Here is a 19,664-nt window from a genome sequence, read left to right as displayed (position 1 = left end):
GCTGCATGTTGGAACTTTTCAGTGATCTTTAAACTCATAAACCTGTTTTACAAGGTTGAGAGGAGAAGGCTTATCACCTAACAGGGTGGTGGCCTGAAAAGGGAAGAAACTGGAGACCAGAAGACCAATGAAACTAGTAGTTCGCCCAGGAAATGACCCAGTGAACTAGTAATTTACACAGGAGTTTGTGTTGGAGATTGTAAAACGTGGACCCATGAAATAGAGCAAGAGCAGGCTTGATTTAGACATGGAATTCAAAGCTGGTGAGAAGTCATGACAGTTATAGATTTAGGAGTCATATGCTTATGTAGGTGGTAGTTGAAGTCATGTGTGGAGATTAATTCTGCCGGAAACTAAAAATAATAGACAACTCAGAACTAAACCTTGTAGGCTACTGACAGCTAAAGAGCGATAAGTTTACTATAAGTATGAGAAGCAGCATGGCCTAGTGGATAGAGCACAGAACACCGGCCTAAGAGTTAGGAGGACCTGGGTTCTAATCATGACTCTACCACTTGTCTTCTGTGAGAACTAGGGCAAGTCACTTAACTTCTCTGTATCTCAGTTACGTCATTTGTAAAATGGGGATTGCCTGTGAGCCCCATGTGGGATGTGTACATTGTCCAACCTGATGAGCTTGTACCTACCCCTGCCCTTAGTATAGTGCCTGGCACATAGTAACTGCCTAAGAATCCCCCCCCCCCCCCCCCCCCCCCGCAACACACACATGCAAAAAGTCTAAACTCCGTGGCTAAATAGTGTGCTAGATGTCACTTTGAGCTTTATTCTTCAAAAATAGCCCAGGATGATCTAGTTCCTGATGGAACTCCAGTAGTCAATGATATGATGAATACCAAAATCCATTGATTAAATATCAACTTCCCAGAGTAACTGACCAAATATTAACATTTTGGAGGGGATATTGTGAGTTCACGTTAAATTGAGATTACATATACTTTCAAGTGAATGGCTAGGGAACCCGGAAAATTATGTTGGTAAAGTTCCTTCAGAATTGGCCTTTATATGATTTTGTATCTTGACACTTTCTGAAATTATTGTCCGATTCAATTTTAAATTGTTTCAGATGTAAGAGACAATTCCTTCAGTCGATCAAGGAGTTCTAGTGTAACAAGCATCGACAAAGAATCCCGAGAAGCGATTTCAGCTCTTCATTTCTGCGAAACATTTACTCGAAAAGCAGATTCATCACCTTCTCCGTGTTTGTGGGTTGGCACTACCCTAGGTACAGTGCTCGTCATTGCACTGAACCTTCCCCCGGGAGGAGAACAAAGACTTCTTCAGCCAGTAATTGTCTCGCCAAGTGGTATGTATGGCCAAGGCTTGTCATTCTAGCTGATTGCTCTTAAGAATTCTAAAATTTAAACTTTGTAATGCAGATTGCCTTTTTTAGGTATGAATGATAGTCACAGTTAGAGTATCTCCCTGCTGACCTCTCACCCACATCTTGCCTCTGGCCTGATGTGTCCTTCCTTCTCATATCCAACAGACAATTACTCTCCCCTCCTTCAAAGCTTTACTGAAGACACATCTCCTCCAAGAGGCTTTCCCTGACTGTCCTCCTTTCCTCTTCTCCACTCACTTCTGCATTGCCCTGACTTGCTCCCTGTATTCATCCCCCATCCCAGCCCCACAGCACTTTCGTATATTTTTCTCCCTCTAGACTGTAAGCTCGTTGTGGGCAAAGAATGTGTTTGTCTATATTTGTACTGTACTCTCCCAAGAGCTTACTTAGTACAGTGCTCTGCACATAGTAAACACTCAGTAAATACGATTGACTTACTAGGAGAGACAGCGATTTGGAAAATAATATATTATGTTTCCTGCCTCCAGATTTATAACATAATATTAGTAACATGACCCTCAATGTCAAGAAGCTCAGTATTTAAGTTATCACATTTTTGTTTATTATTATATCATCCCCTGAAATACTAAGGTAACCTATGGCTAATAGTCCTGGTTGAAAGAGAAGGAAATGGTGGGGCACAGTAAAAAGCAGTTCTACAGCTTTCCAGCCACTGATTTATTATTTTACAGCATGAATAGCATTCAGCAGTAACACAGGAGAATAACACTGGGGGATTTTGAACTTTTGAATCAATTGCCTTTCTCATCTAAAATTTCTAGTATTTTGGCATCTAGGACTTCTCAGAGTTTGGCTGTCTAGAGCTCTTTAGTAATTGGAGGCAAAAATTTCAAACTGAAGTAGGGATTGGAAGAATATTGTGTACTGGAGAAGAGAGCTGATTCTGAAGATTTATTTCAGGTATTTGTTCACGTTCTATTTTTAGGTACAATATTGAGACTAAAGGGAGAAATTCTGAGAATGGCATTTCTAGACACCATCGGATGTTTAGTTCCACCAGCATATGAGCCTTGGAGGGAACACAATGTTCCTGAAGAGAAAGATGAAAAGGACAAATTGAAAAAGCGGCGACCTGTCTCTGTTTCTCCCTCCTCCTCTCAGGAAATCAGTGAAAACCAGTATGCAGTGATATGTTCTGTAAAGCAAGCCAAAGTCATCTCACTGCCAACCCAGAACTGTGCTTATAAGCAGAATATAACAGAGACCTCATTTGTTCTTCGGGGTGATATAGTGGCATTGAGCAATAGTGTCTGCCTTGCATGTTACTGTGCCAATGGACATATCATGACCTTCAGGTAAGAATTAGGATTTTTACTTTTTAGAAAAAGATACACCTTCATGCCATCAAAGGATTGATTCAAAATGAGAAAAAATGATCCTTTTAATGGATCATGGTTTGTTTTGTACATTTTTGTCCTTTTTTGTTTTCTTTCTGGTAATAGTTATTCAACCTTCATAGCATCGCTAAAATATTACTGTTATTTGTACTCTCCCAAGCACTTAGTATAGCGTTCTGCACAGAGTAAGTGCTCAGTAAATATGATTGATTGGAGAGGTAGATTTGGAATTCATCCACGTAAGCTGACAGTAGAAGCTGTGGGAGTGAATTAGTTTTCCAAGTCAGCAGGATTAAATGGGTCACAGAAACAGGCCCAGAACTGAGCCTTGAGGGACTCGCATAATCACTAGGTGAAAGCAGAGAACCGAGCTGGAAAGAGAAACTGAGAAGGAATGGCCAGATCAATCAGTTGTATTTTTTGAGTGCTTATTCTATGCAGGGCACTTTACTAAGTTGGGAGAGAACAACACAACCATCTAACAGGCACATTCCCTGCCCACAACGAGCTTACTGTCAAGAGGGAGAGACAGACAACAATATAAATAGAAAAAATTATGGATATTTACTTAAGTGCTGTGGTGCTGGGGGTAGGGACGGTGAATAAAGGGAATAAGCGTGACGCAGAGCAGTGCTTGGCACAAAGTAAACCCTTAACAAATACCATCATTATTATTAAAAGAGGAAATGAGGGCTTAGTTATGGAAGCCCTCTTGAAGGAGATGTGCCTTCAGTAAGACTTTGAATATAGGGAGAGTAATTGTCTGTAGGATATGACAAGGGAAAGCATTCCAGGCCAGAGGCTGGAAGTGGGCAATAGGTCAGCGGGAGATGGACGAGATCGAGTTACAGTGAACAGGTTGGCATTAAAGCAGCAAAGTGTGCCGAAGGACAACCAGAAAAGGACAGTGTCAGTGAAGTTACTGTTAGATAGTGTTTCCAGGAGAAAGAGGCGCTCCACACTGTTGAAGGCTGCTGAAAAATTGCAGAGGATTAGGACGGAGTAGAGACCGTTGGATTTGGCAAGAAGGAGGTCTTTGGTGACTGTAGAGAGGGCAGTTACCATGGGCTTCAGGGGATGGAACCCAGATTGCTGGGAGTTAAGAAGAAAATTGGAGGAAAGGAAACAGGCAGTAGGTATAGACAATTTATTCAAGGAGTTTGGACAGAAATGGTAGGAGGGAGAGGAGGTAATAACTGGAGGGAGCCATGGTATCAAGGGAAGGTGTTTTTTGTTTTTGAGAAGCAACGTGGCTTAATGGAAAGAGCATGGGCTTGGGAGCCAGAGGTTGTGGGCTCTGCCACTTCTCAGCTGTGTGACTTCGGGCAAGTCACTTAACTTCTCTGTGCCTCAGTTACCTCATCTGTAAAATGGGGATGAAGACTGTGAGACCCACGTGGGACAACCTGATTACCTTGTAGCTCCCCCCGGTGTTTAGAACAGTGCTTGGCACTTAGTAAGCGCTTAACAAATACCAGCATTATTATTATTATTAACCTAGAGAATGCATGGGCATGTTTGAAAGCACTGGTGAAAGAGCCATTGGAGAATGAGCAATTGAAGATGGTGGTTGGGGAAGGAAGAAAAGAGCAGGCAGCTGTTTAAATAAGGTATAAAAAGGTAGAAGTTGCAGGCACATGGCAAGTGGGTATATTCTAAGAGGAGGCAAGAGTTAGCCTCTCATGATGCTTCTAGGAAGGATGGGAATGTTGAAGATGGGGCAAGAGGGTGGCGGGACTGGGAAGAAGCAGGTAGAATTTAGGAAGATTATGCCTGGTGTTTTCAGTGTTATCAGTGAAATTGGTAGCAGTTACTTGGGGCTAAAAATGGGGAGACTGTGGTGATGGAATTTGAGGAGTTAGTCACCAAGTCTGTTGTACTCTTCCCAGTGTTTAGAACAGTGCTCTGAACACAGTAAGTACTCAAACTGCTTGATTGAAGCAGCTGGCATGGGCACTGAACAGTGGAATAATAGAAAGTCGAGAAATATTGCTGGATGAAGGAGTGGGCATTGTTATAGCAGTTGAGGGGTTTTAAATAATTGAATTCTACTTGATGTCTGGATTTTCATCAGTAGTGCACTGTAACACAAGCATAAGAGCAGAGCAGACATACTTTGGAGGTGATCTAGGTTTGCGCGTTGGTGGTACAAGATTGGAGGGGCCAGAGAGCCAGGGAGTTCAGTGGAGGAGGTGGAGTTGAGGGCATTGATTTGTGTATCAGTATCCTCAGTGCTATTTCTTGACCACTTACCACATGGAGAACACTGTACTAAGCGTGGTTCGGAGTGGAGACTAAATGAGGCATGGAGACTACATGAGGCATGGTGACTTGGAAAACTTAGAGGGGGTCAAAAGATCAGATTTTTTGGTAGGGGAACAGGACAATTGTGCAGGAAAAGGGTGTATGGGAGAGAAGGCAGGTGAGGTGGTTACGGTTGGAGGATGGAATTTCGGTGTTAGTGATGTTAGAGATTGCAGTGACTAGAGATGGTGATATGGAGTGTATATCCAGGTTGGTGAGTGGGTGAGGTGGGGTGGAGTAGCAGTCAGTGGGGTTGAGGAGTGAGAGAAAACGGGCAGTGGGAAGGCCATCGGAAATGTCCACATGCCTACTGAAGTCCCTTTGGATCAGTGTAAGAGATGGAAATAGAAGGAATGTGAGAAAAGGATCAGAATGGTTCAGAAAGTTGGAGTTGGGGCCTTGGGGGCAGTAAATGATGGCACTTAGCAATCGAAATGGGTGGTAGGGGTGTAGGATGTGGATCTCAAAGGAAAGGAAAGAGACCGATTTGGGTTGGGGGAGGGGAGAATTGTAAGGAGCACCTTTGGAAGACCAGAAGCAAGCCAACTCCTCTCCTTTTCCCAGTGAGTCTTGGGTAATCAGAGAGGATGAGGCCCCTTCAAGAGGGGCCATCTAGGGATTCAGGATTCAGTGATGGTGAGGAGGAGCAGTGATTGGATCAGGAACGGATCAAGAATGAAGAGAAGCTTTCCCATAATGGGGTGTGGGAGGTGCCACAGGCCACACTTGGCTGAGGCAGTGGTGGGCAGTGCGAGAAGTGGGGAGGAGTTGGATGACATGACCTGATGGGGGCCAATCTGGGGGCTGGGGATGTAGAGCAGGAAAGGGAAAGAAGGTCAGGGATAGAGTGATTAGGGGAAGCAAATTGAGGGAATCAATTTTCTTTAGCATAAAGTGTTTCATTAAAAATTAATTTTAAAGAGTTAAAATTGGTTCACTTTAAAATATTAATTTAACTAGTGATAACATCTTTGCGTTATCCTCCTTTTTTCTTGATGGGAGCTTTAGGAAGTATTCTTGACATCTACATCAAATAACCAATCGTAGCCCCATTATGACAATAATAACTATGTTTGTTAAGCACTTTGTGCCAAGTACTGTGCTGTGTGCTTCTAGACTGTGAGCCCACTGTTGGGTAGGGACTGTCTCTGTATGCTGCCAACTTGTACTTCCCAAGCGCTTAGTACAGTGCTCTGCACACAGTAAGCGCTCAATAAATACGATTGATTAGATAGGAGTTAATCAGGTTGACCTTAGTCCCTGTCCCACATGGGGCTTATAGTTTAGAGGAGAGAGAGAAAATGCTTATTGAATCCCCATTTTACAAATGAGGAAACAGAGGCACAGAAAAATTGTGACTTGCCCAGGGACACACAGCAGGAAAGTAGGAGAAGTGTATTAAAACCCAGATCATCTGACTTCCAGACCCAATCTCTTTTTCACATGGTAGCAATTATTTCACTGTATATTATCCAAATCGTCCCCTAAACTATTGCATTCTGCAGCAATCACTATGTAAGATATATTATTAATCATTTTGCATTTATATATTTCACTACAACTTCAAAGCATATTTCAAACTTTGACAAGTAGGCAGACCCAGTGCTTAGTACAGTGCCTGGTACAAAGTAAGCACTTAACAAAAACCATAAACAGTAAATACCATAAGCAAATCTCCTTCAACAGGAGATAAGTTGCACCAGTCTAACATTACAAAACTCAATTCACTTCCCTCTATGCCAAAACAGACATTCACAGAGTTGCAGCATGGCATAGTTGATAGAGCACGAGCTAGGGAGTCAGAGGGTCATGGGTTCTAATCCCGGCTCCACCACTTGTCTGCTGAATGACCTTGGGCAAGTCACTTCACTTCTCTGTGCCCTATTTGCCTAATCTGTAAAATGGGGATTAAGACTGTGAGCCCCACATGGGATAACATGATTACCTTGTATCTACCCCAGTGCTTAGAACAGTGCTTGGCACATAGCGCTTAACAAATACCTTTGTTATTACTTTTATATCCCCCAAACCTCTCTATATCAAGCCTCACTTCAGGGGAGCAATTTAAAACTCTACTGCTTCAAATAATTGGTCAACAGTGATGGCTTTCTTCCCTTTCATAATGTCATAATATTGGAAGCAAGATTTTTCAATCTTTAGAATTTTTGCAAACATACAGGGAGAGGGGAGAGGGGTATAATACATGAGCAGTGTACATCATTCTCTCATCAATCATATTTGTTGAGCCCTTACTAAGTGCTAAGAGCTCTGTGTGCTGCGCTAAGAGCTTAACAATAATAATAATAATGGCATTTATTAAGCACTTACTATGTGCAAAGCACTGTTCTAAGCTCTGGGGAGGTTACAAGGTGATCATGTTGTCCCACGTGGGGCTCACACTCTTAATCCCCATTTTACAGATGAGGGAACTGAGACACAGAGAAGTTAAGTGACTTTCACACAGCTGGCAATTGGCAGAGTCGGGATTTGAACCCATGACCTCGGACTCCAAAGCCCGTGCTCTTTCCACTGAGCCACGCTGCTATAGCTTAAGAAGATGTATGTCTAATGGCTGGCAAAGCCAATTCAGGTCTTTTATGGTATTTGTACTAAGCGGTGGGGTAGATACAAGCTAATTAAATTAGACACAGTCCATGTCCCAGGCGTGGCTCACAGTCGTAATTCTCATTTTCCAGATGACGTAACTGAGGCACAGAGAAGTTGAGTGACTGCTCCAAGGTCACACAGCAAACATTTGGTGGAGCCGCAATTAGAATCTGGGTCCTCTGACTCCCACTGTCGTGTTCTTTTCACTAGGCCAGCCTGCCCCTCATTCCAATTTGGAAGTTTCAAATTATAGTGGGAGACAGAGCAGTTTCTAACTGCACCATTTGGAAAAAAAATCAATTTAAAATGTACTTGTGTACAACAAAATCAGATGAGCTTTTAGGCCATGTTGAAAATTCCTTGTGGGCAGGGAACATGTCTGCCAACTCTCTTATAGTGTACGTGTTAAAGTGCTCTGCACACAGTAAATGCTCAGTAAATGTGGTTGATTTAGAAATGAGCTGAATCAGGCAAAAACTCTGCTCTGAAAAAAAGGAGAATTCACAGAATGAGGTTATGGAGGTGACAGAGTCCCCTCCCTCGTGAGCTTGGGTTGGGGATGGCCTGCACCAGCAGCTACAGCCTCACCTCTCCTATTTTACTCCTCCCCAAGGCCCTGAGCTGTGATCTTCAGGGGCACTCCATGTTCTTCCCCTGTTGAGGGCTGACCCCAGAGCTGCTTTCTCATTCCCTTGCCAGTGGCAGCTTCCCAGTCAAAATGTATTTTTAGCAGTGACTTCTATTTGAATGCACTGTACTGGCAAAGAACTTTTAATCCTGCTTTTAGGATATACTCCTCTAATTCCCTTATAATTTCAGAAAATGCGGCACTAACGCTCGGGAACCAAAGCAGTGAGGTTCAGTGGAAAGAGCACGGGCTTTGGAGTCAGAGGTCATGGGTTCAAATTCCTGCCCCATCAGTTGTCAGCTGTGTGACTTTGAACAAGTCACTTAACTTCTCTGTGCCTCAGTTCCCTCATCTGTAAAATGGGGATGAAGACTGTGAGCCCCCATGAGACAACCTCATCACCTTGTAACCTCCCCAGTGCTTAGAACAGTGCTTTGCACAGAGTAAGCACTTAATAAATGCCATTATTATCATTATTATTAAAGCACAATAAGTTTAAGTAATTGAGCTCATGGACATTCCAAAAGGAGTGATGTCACTTTTCTCACTATTGGTCTGTCATTTCTCTTTTTCCAAGACTGTAACCCTAACTCTGTTTTAAAACACTCTAATTACCCACTACCGTGATGGTGGGTTTTATTATGAGTAATGACACCAAATCTTACACAGACCTAGTCTAAATATTAGTAAGTGGTCCTTGCTTCCATAGAGCTGTATATGTCATTAGAAGACTGATCTTCACAATCCCTAACAGTTCTGAATTTATTCTGGATAGAACATTATTCAGGAATTTTTCCACAGTGCGTATGCCATGTGACAGAAGAAGCTATTTTGTGTGTGCATGTAGCATGAGACAAGGCATGAGTACTATAATGAGAGCTTGAAACACAATCACTGATTTTTATAGGACTGTATCTGGTTTAATTCCTGTGATTTAGACTGCCTAGGGACAAAGTTTTCATGGTTTCACAGACTTCACAGAGGTCTTCACAGACTCCGTCCTCTCCTGGTTCTCCTCTTATCTCTCCGGTCATTCTTTCTCAGTCTCTTTTGCAGGCTCCTCCTCCCCCTCCCATCCTCTTACTGTGGGGGTTCCCCAAGGTTCAGTGCTTGGTCCCCTTCTGTTCTCAATCTACACTCACTCGGTGACCTCATTCGCTCCCACGGCTTCAACTATCATCTCTACGCTGATGACACCCAGATCTACATCTCTGCCCCCGCTCTCTCCCCCTCTCTCCAGGCTCGCATCTCCTCCTGCCTTCAGGACATCTCCATTTGGATGTCTGCCCGCCACCTAAAGCTCAACATGTCGAAGACTGAACTCCTTGTCTTCCCTCCCAAACCTTGCCCTCTCCCTGACTTTCCCATCTCTGTTGACGGCACTACCATCCTTCCCGTCTCACAAGCCCGCAACCTTGGTGTCATCCTCGACTCTGCTCTCTCATTCACCCCTCACATCCAAGCCGTCACCAAAACCTGCCGGTCTCAGCTCCGCAACATTGCCAAGATCCGCCCTTTCCTCTCCATCCAAACCACTACCCTGCTCATTCAAGCTCTCATCCTATCCCGTCTGGACTACTGCACCAGCCTTCTCTCTGATCTCCCATCCTCGTCTCTCTCTCCACTTCAATCCATACTTCATGCTGCTGCCCGGATTATCTTTGTCCAGAAACGCTCTGGGCATATTACTCCCCTCCTCAAAAATCTCCAGTGGCTACCAATCAATCTGCGCATCAGGCAGAAACTCCTCACCCTGGGCTTCAAGGCTGTCCATCACCTCGCCCCCTCCTACCTCACCTCCCTTCTCTCCTTCTACTGCCCAGCCCGCACCCTCCGCTCCTCCACCGCTAATCTCCTCACCGTACCTCTTTCTTGCCTGTCCCGCCATCGACCCCCAGCCCACGTCATCCCCCGGGCCTGGAATGCCCTCCCTCTGCCCCTCCGCCAAGCTAGCTCTCTTCCTCCCTTCAAGGCCCTGCTGAGAGCTCACCTCCTCCAGGAGGCCTTCCCAGACTGAGCCCCTTCCTTCCTCTCCCCCTCGTCCCCCCTCCATCCCCCCATCTTTCCTCCTTCCCTTCCCCACAGCACCTGTATATATGTATATATGGTTGTACATATTTATTACTCTATTTATTTATTTATTTTACTTGTACATTTCTATCCTATTTATTTTATTTTGTTGGTATGTTTGGTTTTGTTCTCTGTCTCCCCCTTTTAGACTGTGAGCCCACTGTTGGGTAGGGACTGTCTCTATGTGTTGCCAATTTGTACTTCCCAAGCGCTTAGTACAGTGCTCTGCACATAGTAAGCGCTCAATAAATACGATTGATTGATTGACTGATTGATTGATTTTGATCTTCAGAATTGGTGCTGTAAGTTAATTGTAGTTGTCTTCCAAAGAATCATGATTAAGAATTTTATTTGAATTTCTGAATATTGTTTATGAGCCTCAGAACACCAGGTTGCTCTCATAGACACTGATGGGGGGGAAGGGGGGGAACAAATTGAAGCTAAGAAACCATGGATTTATATAAAACTACAAACCACATCAAGAAAAAACTCCATCTTTTTTTAACTTTTAACAATCTTTTCATTTTCTTTTCAAGTCTGCCAAGTTTAAGGCCATTGTTGGATGTTTATTACCTGCCACTTACCAACATGCGGATAGCCAGAACATTCTGCTTCACCAACAATGGACAGGCATTGTACCTGGTATCACCTACAGAAATACAGAGACTCACCTACAGTCAAGAAACATGTGAAAATCTTCAGGTAAAGAGCAAGAATAATGCTATTATCTTTTCAAACATACGTACACTCAAGAGTCATTTATGCCCACAGACTTTGACACTCCTGTGGGAGCTTTCTGTGGTAAGCTTAAATAGGGAAGTAAAAAATATTGTTTAATGAGTCATTCAATGCATGTGCAATGAGGGAGGGACAATAATAGCTAATCTGCCATAGACACTAGTTTATTATTTCAGGTGATAGGAAATAACTTGAAATCTGACTCATTTGTACAGTACAGCGGCAAATTTTACATTGTAAACAATTATTGGTAGAAAAACTCATTTTCATTTAGTGGAGATTATTGTTGTGAAATGAAAGTAGTTAAAAGGTAACTCTTTTTACTGAGAAGCAGTGTGGCTCAGTGGAAAGATCGTGGGTTTAGGTGTCAGAGCTCATAATTTCTAATCCCGGCTTTGCCATTTGTCAGCTGTGGGACTTTGGGCAAGTCACTTAATTTCTCTGTGCCTCAGTTCCCTCACCTGTAAAATGGGGATTAAGACTGTGAGCCCCACGTGGGACAATGTGATTTACTTGTATCCTCCCCAGTGCTTAATAACAGTGCTTGGCACATAGTAAGTGCTTAACAAATACCATCATAATAATTAATAATTAATTTTTGAACCCCATTTTTCAGTTTTAGCTGGCACTACTTCCTGCTCTCAGAAATGCTAGTTTGGAAAATTTTGTGGTGGGCCTTAGCTGCAGGTATGGGAAAGAGAGAAAATTCTAAATAACCTGAACATTCAGCCATCGTTCACTGAGTTTTCCTGGATCATATTTTGGTGGATAAAGTTTTTTTAAGCCAAATTTTATATTTTGGAGGCTAATGCACATTTCTAAAGTATTTCACTGAATAAGAACTGTGTCCATATTGACAGAAAAATTTTATTACCCACTCTTCACTCTTGTAAGGTGCTCCTGAGTGCAAGATTTTGTTCTAAATTGAAGCTAGACTCAATTATTGCCCTGCTTAACCAAAATATAGATCTGCTTTTTCATACCTTTCCTGTTGAGCTATGACTTTCCCCTCTTCAGCAGTAGAAGCTGTAGTATCAATGTAGAAGATATCAATTATCCCCAAACTTCTAAAGGACACGCTTGGTATATTGAAATCTTTGTAAAAAAAAAAAAAGTAAAATAACCTTGTGCAACCACCTTAAGCACTGTATGTGCAGTTATTCTTTAGCAATAAAAAAATCTCAGATATTCTTGATTTCCATCTTATATTTTTAAACTGTTTCAAAAAGGAAATCTGTATCCAGGAAAAGTGTATCTAATGATGCTTTTTTAAAAAATGCATATGTGTGGTTCTGTCAAGTCAGTCGTATTAGTTTATGATCCAGTCCATTTCACTTGTATACACTAGATTATCAAAGGAATCATATGTTTGTTTTGACAGCATTGCACTCTTTGTGGGTAGCATTTTAATTTCTCTTGCCATTTATGTTTGATCACAGTTGTGTGCACTGAATCTTAATTTCTTTTAAAAGCATTGTCAAATAAACTGAAAAAAGCAAATTATTCTGACGGCAGTATTTCTTAGGATTTTGTTTGAGATAATTTTAACTATTTGTGATTTTATTTAATCTTGTTGAAATGCTAAATGCTTTTTAACTTTTATGAAATGCTTCTGACTTCGTGTTATCAGGAAGTTTTTTTTAATTCTCGTTGGAGAAGACCAAATAATTATATTGTCAAATGTTAATTGTATCATTTGGTCCTTATGTCCAAGCATTATGAAAATGGTTCATGGCAATAAGCCTGATGAGATGGTTATCTAGTTCCTTTTCTAAACTCTTTAGAGATGGATTCCACAACCTTTCCCATATAGTTGAATTTTTTTGGAAGAAGCATATTTCATAGTCCCATATACATTTTGGTGAGAATTAGAATTGTTTAATCTTTATTGTGAAATTTCTCCATCCAAGGATTTATTAAATGCAGTCACTAGGATTAGCTTTTAGACAAGAGCCATGAGTGCTGTATTAGACAGAACTCTACCATATAAATATGAAATTCAGTTCACACTAAAATGGCAAAATCCATGAGTATATAATATGATCATTAAGGAACTACAATGAAAGTCACTTCCAGGTGTCACTAAAAGTGAAGTGCTAATTCTTCACTAGATTCAAAATACCACATTTCCATTAGATTATCTAATATAGAGCTATTAGCAGATTTAATTAGCTGTTATATATGTATACATAAATATAAAAATTTGAGACCATAATATTTGCATTAACATTGGCCATACTCTTGGTATTCTTGATCCTTGGCAAAAATATTTGCTTAAATGTAAATGAAAAGGCACACCATTGACTAATCCTATCAGTATATAAGTATTACCCTCCTTATTTAAAGTGTGCCTCAAAATCTTGAAGTAAAGCAATAAATCAAAATGTTCTTTTGGTGACTTACTATTTCCGGATTTTTTAACTAAGGATTCTTTTTCACTGCTGTAAAAGCAGAGTATTGAAAAAGTTTCCCTTTTTGTTCTCTTCAGTGTCTACAAGAATTGTTATTCAAATTTGTAAATAATGTCTTGTACTTAGTCAAAAAGCATTCAGCGAGAGTAATAGCAACCTAAAAGTTTATTTCCATCTTTATACATTTGGCAGTAGTTAGATTATGTATCTTCTCTAATCTGTTTAAAATTGAGCCTAATTTAATGTTTTTGAAGAACAAAGAATAAGAATTTTGAATTATTCCTCCAGAAGCTGATTGTACCATTAATTGTAACATTGAATCAGAAATGTTAATTCTGTCACTCCCGCCCACATCCTCCTTTTTGTTTCTCTTTGGCTTGGCCTATAGGCAAAATGTTGTGATTCTAGGGACAGAAAATATCTGATTAAAGTATTTTCTGATTTAAATCAGATGAGATTCAAAAGAAAAAGTTGGGTGAAATAAAACAATAAATTCTAATATATTTCTGATCCAATCTGGTGTGAAAATTGTAGCATATGACTGAGAAGAAATTTTGCTGAGTACCTCTTTTTAATGCTATTTGTTTAGCACTTATTACGTGTCAAGCACTGTTATAATCGCTGGGGTAGACAGAAGTTTATCAGGTTGGACACAGTTCCCATCCCACATGGAACTCACAGTCTGTCGGAGGAAGGAGGATTTAATAATCATTTTTCAGATGAGGAAACTGAGGCACAGAGAAACTTGCCCACAGTCACACAAAAGTAGCAAAGTTCCTTTGAATCCCAGGCCCATACTCTTTCCAGTAGGCCATGCTGCTTCTCTCTTCCTTGCCCCCCTCATGACCTCGTCAGTTAATTCATTTATTAAATAGATTTGGGTTTTATCAAAACTAATGTTAAAAGACTAAGATGAAAGTATAATCTTATGGTTTATTAATTATTTTCCATTATCTTTGAAATAGCTTTCAATTTTTAAAAAGGCTAATTTATTTTCATTTCAAAGGAAATGTTGGGTGAGCTCTTCACACCAGTAGAAACACCTGAAGCACCAAATAGGGGATTTTTTAAAGGCTTATTTGGAGGTGGTGCACAATCCCTTGACAGAGAAGAACTCTGTAAGTTCCTTTTTTATTACCTATATTCATAAAATAGGGCTATTCATTTGCATACATTGCTTTTTCACACAGGTATTGAGAAATGTAAGAATTTTAATGTGTGTGTGTGTATATATATGCGTACATATATATATATGTGTGTGTATATATGTGTGTACACACACACACAAAAAAAATAACAAACCTTTTTATAGTTCCAAATCTGATGTGATATTTTGAATAACAGATTTGGGCTGAGATAGGTTGAGACAATAAAAAATGAAAAGTTTGTTACCTGCAATTCTATTTCTTGAGGTGATGTGAATTTACTGCTGCCTCTGTTGGGTAATTTCAATTGAAAAAAGGAAAAATCTCTCAATTCACTAGAACCGTAGAAAACTGAAAAGTGAAAGAAACTCTCAAAACACCAGCTTCTACCAGGGATTTACTTAATAGCTAACAAAATTTGTATAAAGGTATAAAACATGCAGGCCATTTCCATTTAATCATCACTGCCACTCTTCACATGATTTCTAAAAAGATTTTTAGAATGTATATCTTAGCATTTACCCATATGAAAAACCAAATGAAAAAAAAATAAGAAGCATAATCATTTTAAGAGATAATGCAGTGACACTTAAGAAAGTATAATGAAATTGAATAACCTTGAGTGGGGCAAAGCAGCTATTAAAAAACATAGCAATGGCTCCTACTGTGTAATTGATACTGAGGGGAGTTACTTTCAAAGATATTTTTCAAAATTTGAAGCAGGGTAAATTTGTAAAATGATGACTGATAAGCCTATTTGAAAATCAAAATGATCAAAATCCATATTTTGTGGGGGGGTTTTCATGTTCCAAACAATGAAAGCATATCCAGGCACTGTACTGTGCTAATTGTATGGAAAAAAAATGGGGCTAAAGGAAGTAGAAGAAGCTCTAAAAACACTGTAAATTCATGGTAGTTTAGGTTTTGGTGAATATCATAGTTGGAGTAGTTGTATCCACTTGTTGCATTTGTCTAAATTTGATACAGTACAAAATGTTTATTGATGGAATTGGAACTTCATATCACTGTAGCTCTGAGTTGTTTCTAGAGGATTATTTATCTGTGTGATGTTTTTGTGAGGGTAGGATGATAGAAACATTTAAAATGCTATTATTTCATTTTCATGCATTTCAATTCAACCATGAAAAACGTTTTCTATATTTCCTCATTTTAATTTTGTCCAGGGTTTTTAAGCGTGTTCCCAATTTTGTACAAGATACTTTTAATTTTCTTGAGTTGTTGACGTTTTCTAAAATTTTTTTAGTTGGAGAATCAGCATCTGGAAAGGCTTCAAGGAGTCTTGCCCAGCACATTCCTGGCCCTGGTGGGATTGAAGGTGTTAAAGGAGCAGCTTCTGGGGTAGTTGGTGAGCTAGCACGAGCCCGGTTGGCATTAGATGAAAGAGGGCAGAAACTTGGGGACCTGGAAGAAAGAACAGCTGCCATGTTGTCAAGTGCTGATTCCTTCTCTAAACATGCTCATGAGGTGAGTAGTGTTTTAGCAAGTAATATAGCAACTAAAAGCCACTTCTAAGAGAAACTCTGGGGCAGTGGAATACAGTAATAAGATGGATTTGTGCCCAAATTAGATGATTAGAATTATTGTATTCGACCTACCTTCAGATGTCTTCAAGTGAAGAAAAAATTCTAAGGAACCAATTTTCATCACCAAAATTCCTGACCCTCATTTTGTTCTGAAAATTCAGCTGCTGAAAAATAGTCAGTAAATTATATAAAGAACGATTTCATTATGAGAAGCAGCGTGGCTCAGTGGAAAGAGCCCGGGCTTTGGAGTCAGAGGTCATGGGTTCAAATCCCGGCTCCGCCAACTGTCAGAAATCCCGGCTCCGCCAACTGTCAGCTGTGTGACTTTGGGCAAGTCACTTCACTTCTCTGTGCCTCGGTTATCACATCTGTAAGATGGGGATTGAAACTGTGAGCCCCCCGTGGGACAACCTGATTACCTTGTAACCTCCACAGCACTTAGAACAGTGCTTTGCACATAGTAAGCGCTTAACAAATGCCATCATTATTATTATTATTAAATCCCAGCTCTGCCAACTGTCAGCCGTGTGACTTTGGGCAAGTCACGTCACTTCTCTGTGCCTCAGTTACCTCATCTGCAAAATGGGGATTAAAACTGTGAGCCCCCCGTGGGACAACCCGATAACGTTGTAACCTCCCCAGCACTTAGAACAGTGCTTTGCACATAGTAAGCGCTTAACAAATGCCATCATCATTATTATTATTATTATGAAGAGGAATCTGTTTGCCTGGCAGAGCAAGCTGTCAGAAGTTGAGTCCTGAGGCCACTATCGGGTTGCCCCCTGTGAGTGGTGTGGAGTGTGTGCCCCAAGGTGTCCCAAAGCAAAAATGGCACAACTCATATTGCTGATCTTTCTGGTCAAGGAAGGTCAACTCTAGGAGGGGAGAAGGAAGGAGAAAAGGAGCCTTCTAGTCAGGCCTAGTCATCTATATATGGCTGCCTACTCAGCCACTGGGCCCGATGGTCTGAGCCTACCTCCTTCTCTGTCCAGCCAGGAACCTCCATCTCCCATTATCAATCAGGCAAACGTATTTATTGAACACTTACTGTCTGCAGAGCACTGTACTGACTGCTTGGGAAAGTACAGCACAGCAGACATATTCCATTCCCACAACAAGCTTACTTTACTGCTACTGGGTGATAATAATAATAATAATACTGGGTGATTGCTGATTATAGGAAGTGGGGAAGTGTTCTACTCTCTTCCCCCACAGAGTGAACCACACACACCCTGCTCTTCTGCTTTGGGCTGCCTAAAAATTCATTCATTCATTCGTATTTATTGAGCGCTTACTGTGTACAGAGCCCTTTACTAAGCGCTTGGGAAGTACAAGTCAGCAACATATAGAGATGGTTCCTACCCAACGACAGGCTCACAGTCTAGAAGGGGGAGACAGACAACAAAACGAAACATGTAGACAGGTGTCAAAACCGTCAGAATAAATAGAATTATAGCTATATGCACATAACGGTGCTTGACCCTAGTAAATGCTTAACAAACAGATTTAGACCAGAGTTCGCTGTGGAAAATTAAAGCGCAGGAAGAAGGTGCTCTTTTGGAGTCAGAGGTCATGGGTTCAAATCCTGGCTCTGCCAATTGTCTGCTGTGTGACTTTCGACAAGGCACTTAACTCCTCTGTGCCTCAGTTACCTCATCTAGATGTTGTTTGTGCCAGTTTTTGTGGGTGCAGAGAGGGGTGCGGGTTGAGCAAGTTGGACTGGAAGGGAGAGAGTAAACGATGCTGCTGTTCCTCTCATTTCCCAAGTCCGTGATAAAGCCAGGCAATTCAGTTTGGCATTAATTTCTGAGTTTTGAAATATTTTAAACTAAAAACGTTATTTTAAAAAGGAATATCTTAAGAGCAGTTATAACGGTTGTTGTATTTGTCAAGCACTGTACTATGCACTGGGGTAGGTAGAGGATAATCAAATAGGACACAGCCCCAGTCTCACACAGGACTCACAGTGGAAGATATGTAGATTTTTGAGAGCATATTTGTGAATTAAGGTTAATTTTGGCTTTGCTTTTGTATTTTAGATGATGTTGAAGTACAAAGATAAGAAGTGGTACCAGTTCTGACAACTGTATTCAACTTGATCAGAAGGAAAAAAAATGTTTTTTCTTCACGTTGATTTCTTTAAGACCATTAAAATTAATGGGGTATTCATCGTTGGATACTATTCTTTCCGAGCACAATCATGCACTGTTTTCCTCAGTCATGTGGCATTAACTGAGGAGCATTATATTTAAACACACATATGAACTAGAGTGTGTGCATCTTGGCTGTGTGTTCACAGCTTAGAAACTGAGCAGGTAACACAAAGCACAGGAGGAGAGAAAACAGGGAGCACTGGTGAGAAATGGCAAGAAAGCAATCCTAGATCATTCCTGGGTTGGAATTCCCTTTGCCAAGGGGTCCTGTGCCATTGTTTTTGCTGCCAGCATATTGCTTTCACATAGGGAGAGGCAAAGACAGCAAAGGTCCTCAAAGCTGGGAAAAATAATTGTTTGGACTGGACAGTAATCAACTGGCTGGACCTCCTCTCCCATAAACTGGCTGACCATCAGTGTCATGATTGAAGAAAAGTTAAATAATTTGTTACCACCCATTTAGGCAGGCAAGTGGAACTATGAGGTATCGATCATGAAAACATGAATGCAGTTGATCTGTGAATGGACTATTTTGGGATTTCTGATATTGTATTCCTATATGCAGTCCACATTCTGCCAAGTGCAAAACAAGGTGATAAATCACTTTTCATTGAAAAGAAATGTGTAGAGCATGACTGAACTGCTCATCATCCTGGTAGTTTTCATGTATAACGGCTATGCAGTGTGAAAAGTGGGGAAAAAGCCTCCATTGTGGTGAGGAGAATACTTCAATATCTCTGTTTGTTCTCATAAATTCAGTTAGAGGTGATTTTGACCAAAATAGTTCTTGGGTAAATTTGTTTTAAAAATGTTGAAATGGGCTATGGTTTTCATTTGTGCTTGGATTTTTATAAAATGTTTGTTTAAATGTATGTTCGCGTCTGTGTAATTAAAATTGCTAAAGAATGGTCTAAGATTTTCCAGTAAAATGAGCACCTCCTTTACTTAAAAAGAAAAACAAGAAAAAAAACCCCAATCTTTTTCTTTCTTTTGTTTCTGCCCCAGGACACTCAGGTGATTATCCAGTGGAAACTTAGTGCACGTGTTGTTGCGTGGAATATGCCAAGCATCTAGTGCCATTAATTATATATCAATATCTAGTAAGGTGATCTGCAAAATATATTCATAGGACTACCTACATACATACATACATCTGTACCTGTCCTTTCCTAGTTTTAAAAGTTTCAGTAAAAAAAAAATGTTCCCAGAAATGTAAAATTAAGTACTCAATATTGCATTGAGAGGGAAGGAACCACTTGTTAAATTTGAAAATGAGTAATTCTGACAATTCAGACTACTCTCCAAAACTATTTGCCACTATATAAAAGCTGTAAAAAGAAACT

General features: G+C 40.6%; 1 protein-coding gene across 4 annotated transcripts in view; it reads left to right on the top strand.

Moving 5' to 3' along the window:
* STXBP5 (syntaxin binding protein 5) overlaps positions 1-19,291 on the top strand; it is a 179,242-nt gene extending 159,951 nt beyond the window's left edge. For all 4 annotated transcript variants that reach the window (XM_038742277.1, XM_038742273.1, XM_038742274.1 and 1 more), the window contains 6 exons: positions 1,085-1,324; positions 2,310-2,679; positions 10,867-11,032; positions 14,486-14,597; positions 15,889-16,109; positions 18,208-19,291. In XM_038742277.1, the coding sequence (XP_038598205.1) occupies positions 1,085-1,324; positions 2,310-2,679; positions 10,867-11,032; positions 14,486-14,597; positions 15,889-16,109; positions 18,208-18,249 (1,151 nt within the window). In that variant the 3' untranslated portion in view covers positions 18,250-19,291. The remainder of the gene's footprint in view (positions 1-1,084; positions 1,325-2,309; positions 2,680-10,866; positions 11,033-14,485; positions 14,598-15,888; positions 16,110-18,207) is intronic.
* Positions 19,292-19,664: the final 373 nt, after the last annotated feature.

Source organism: Tachyglossus aculeatus, chromosome 2 (genome assembly GCF_015852505.1).
Source record: "Tachyglossus aculeatus isolate mTacAcu1 chromosome 2, mTacAcu1.pri, whole genome shotgun sequence".
Taxonomy (NCBI): Eukaryota; Metazoa; Chordata; class Mammalia; order Monotremata; family Tachyglossidae; genus Tachyglossus; species Tachyglossus aculeatus.
This window is presented reverse-complemented; position numbering and strand designations above follow the sequence as displayed.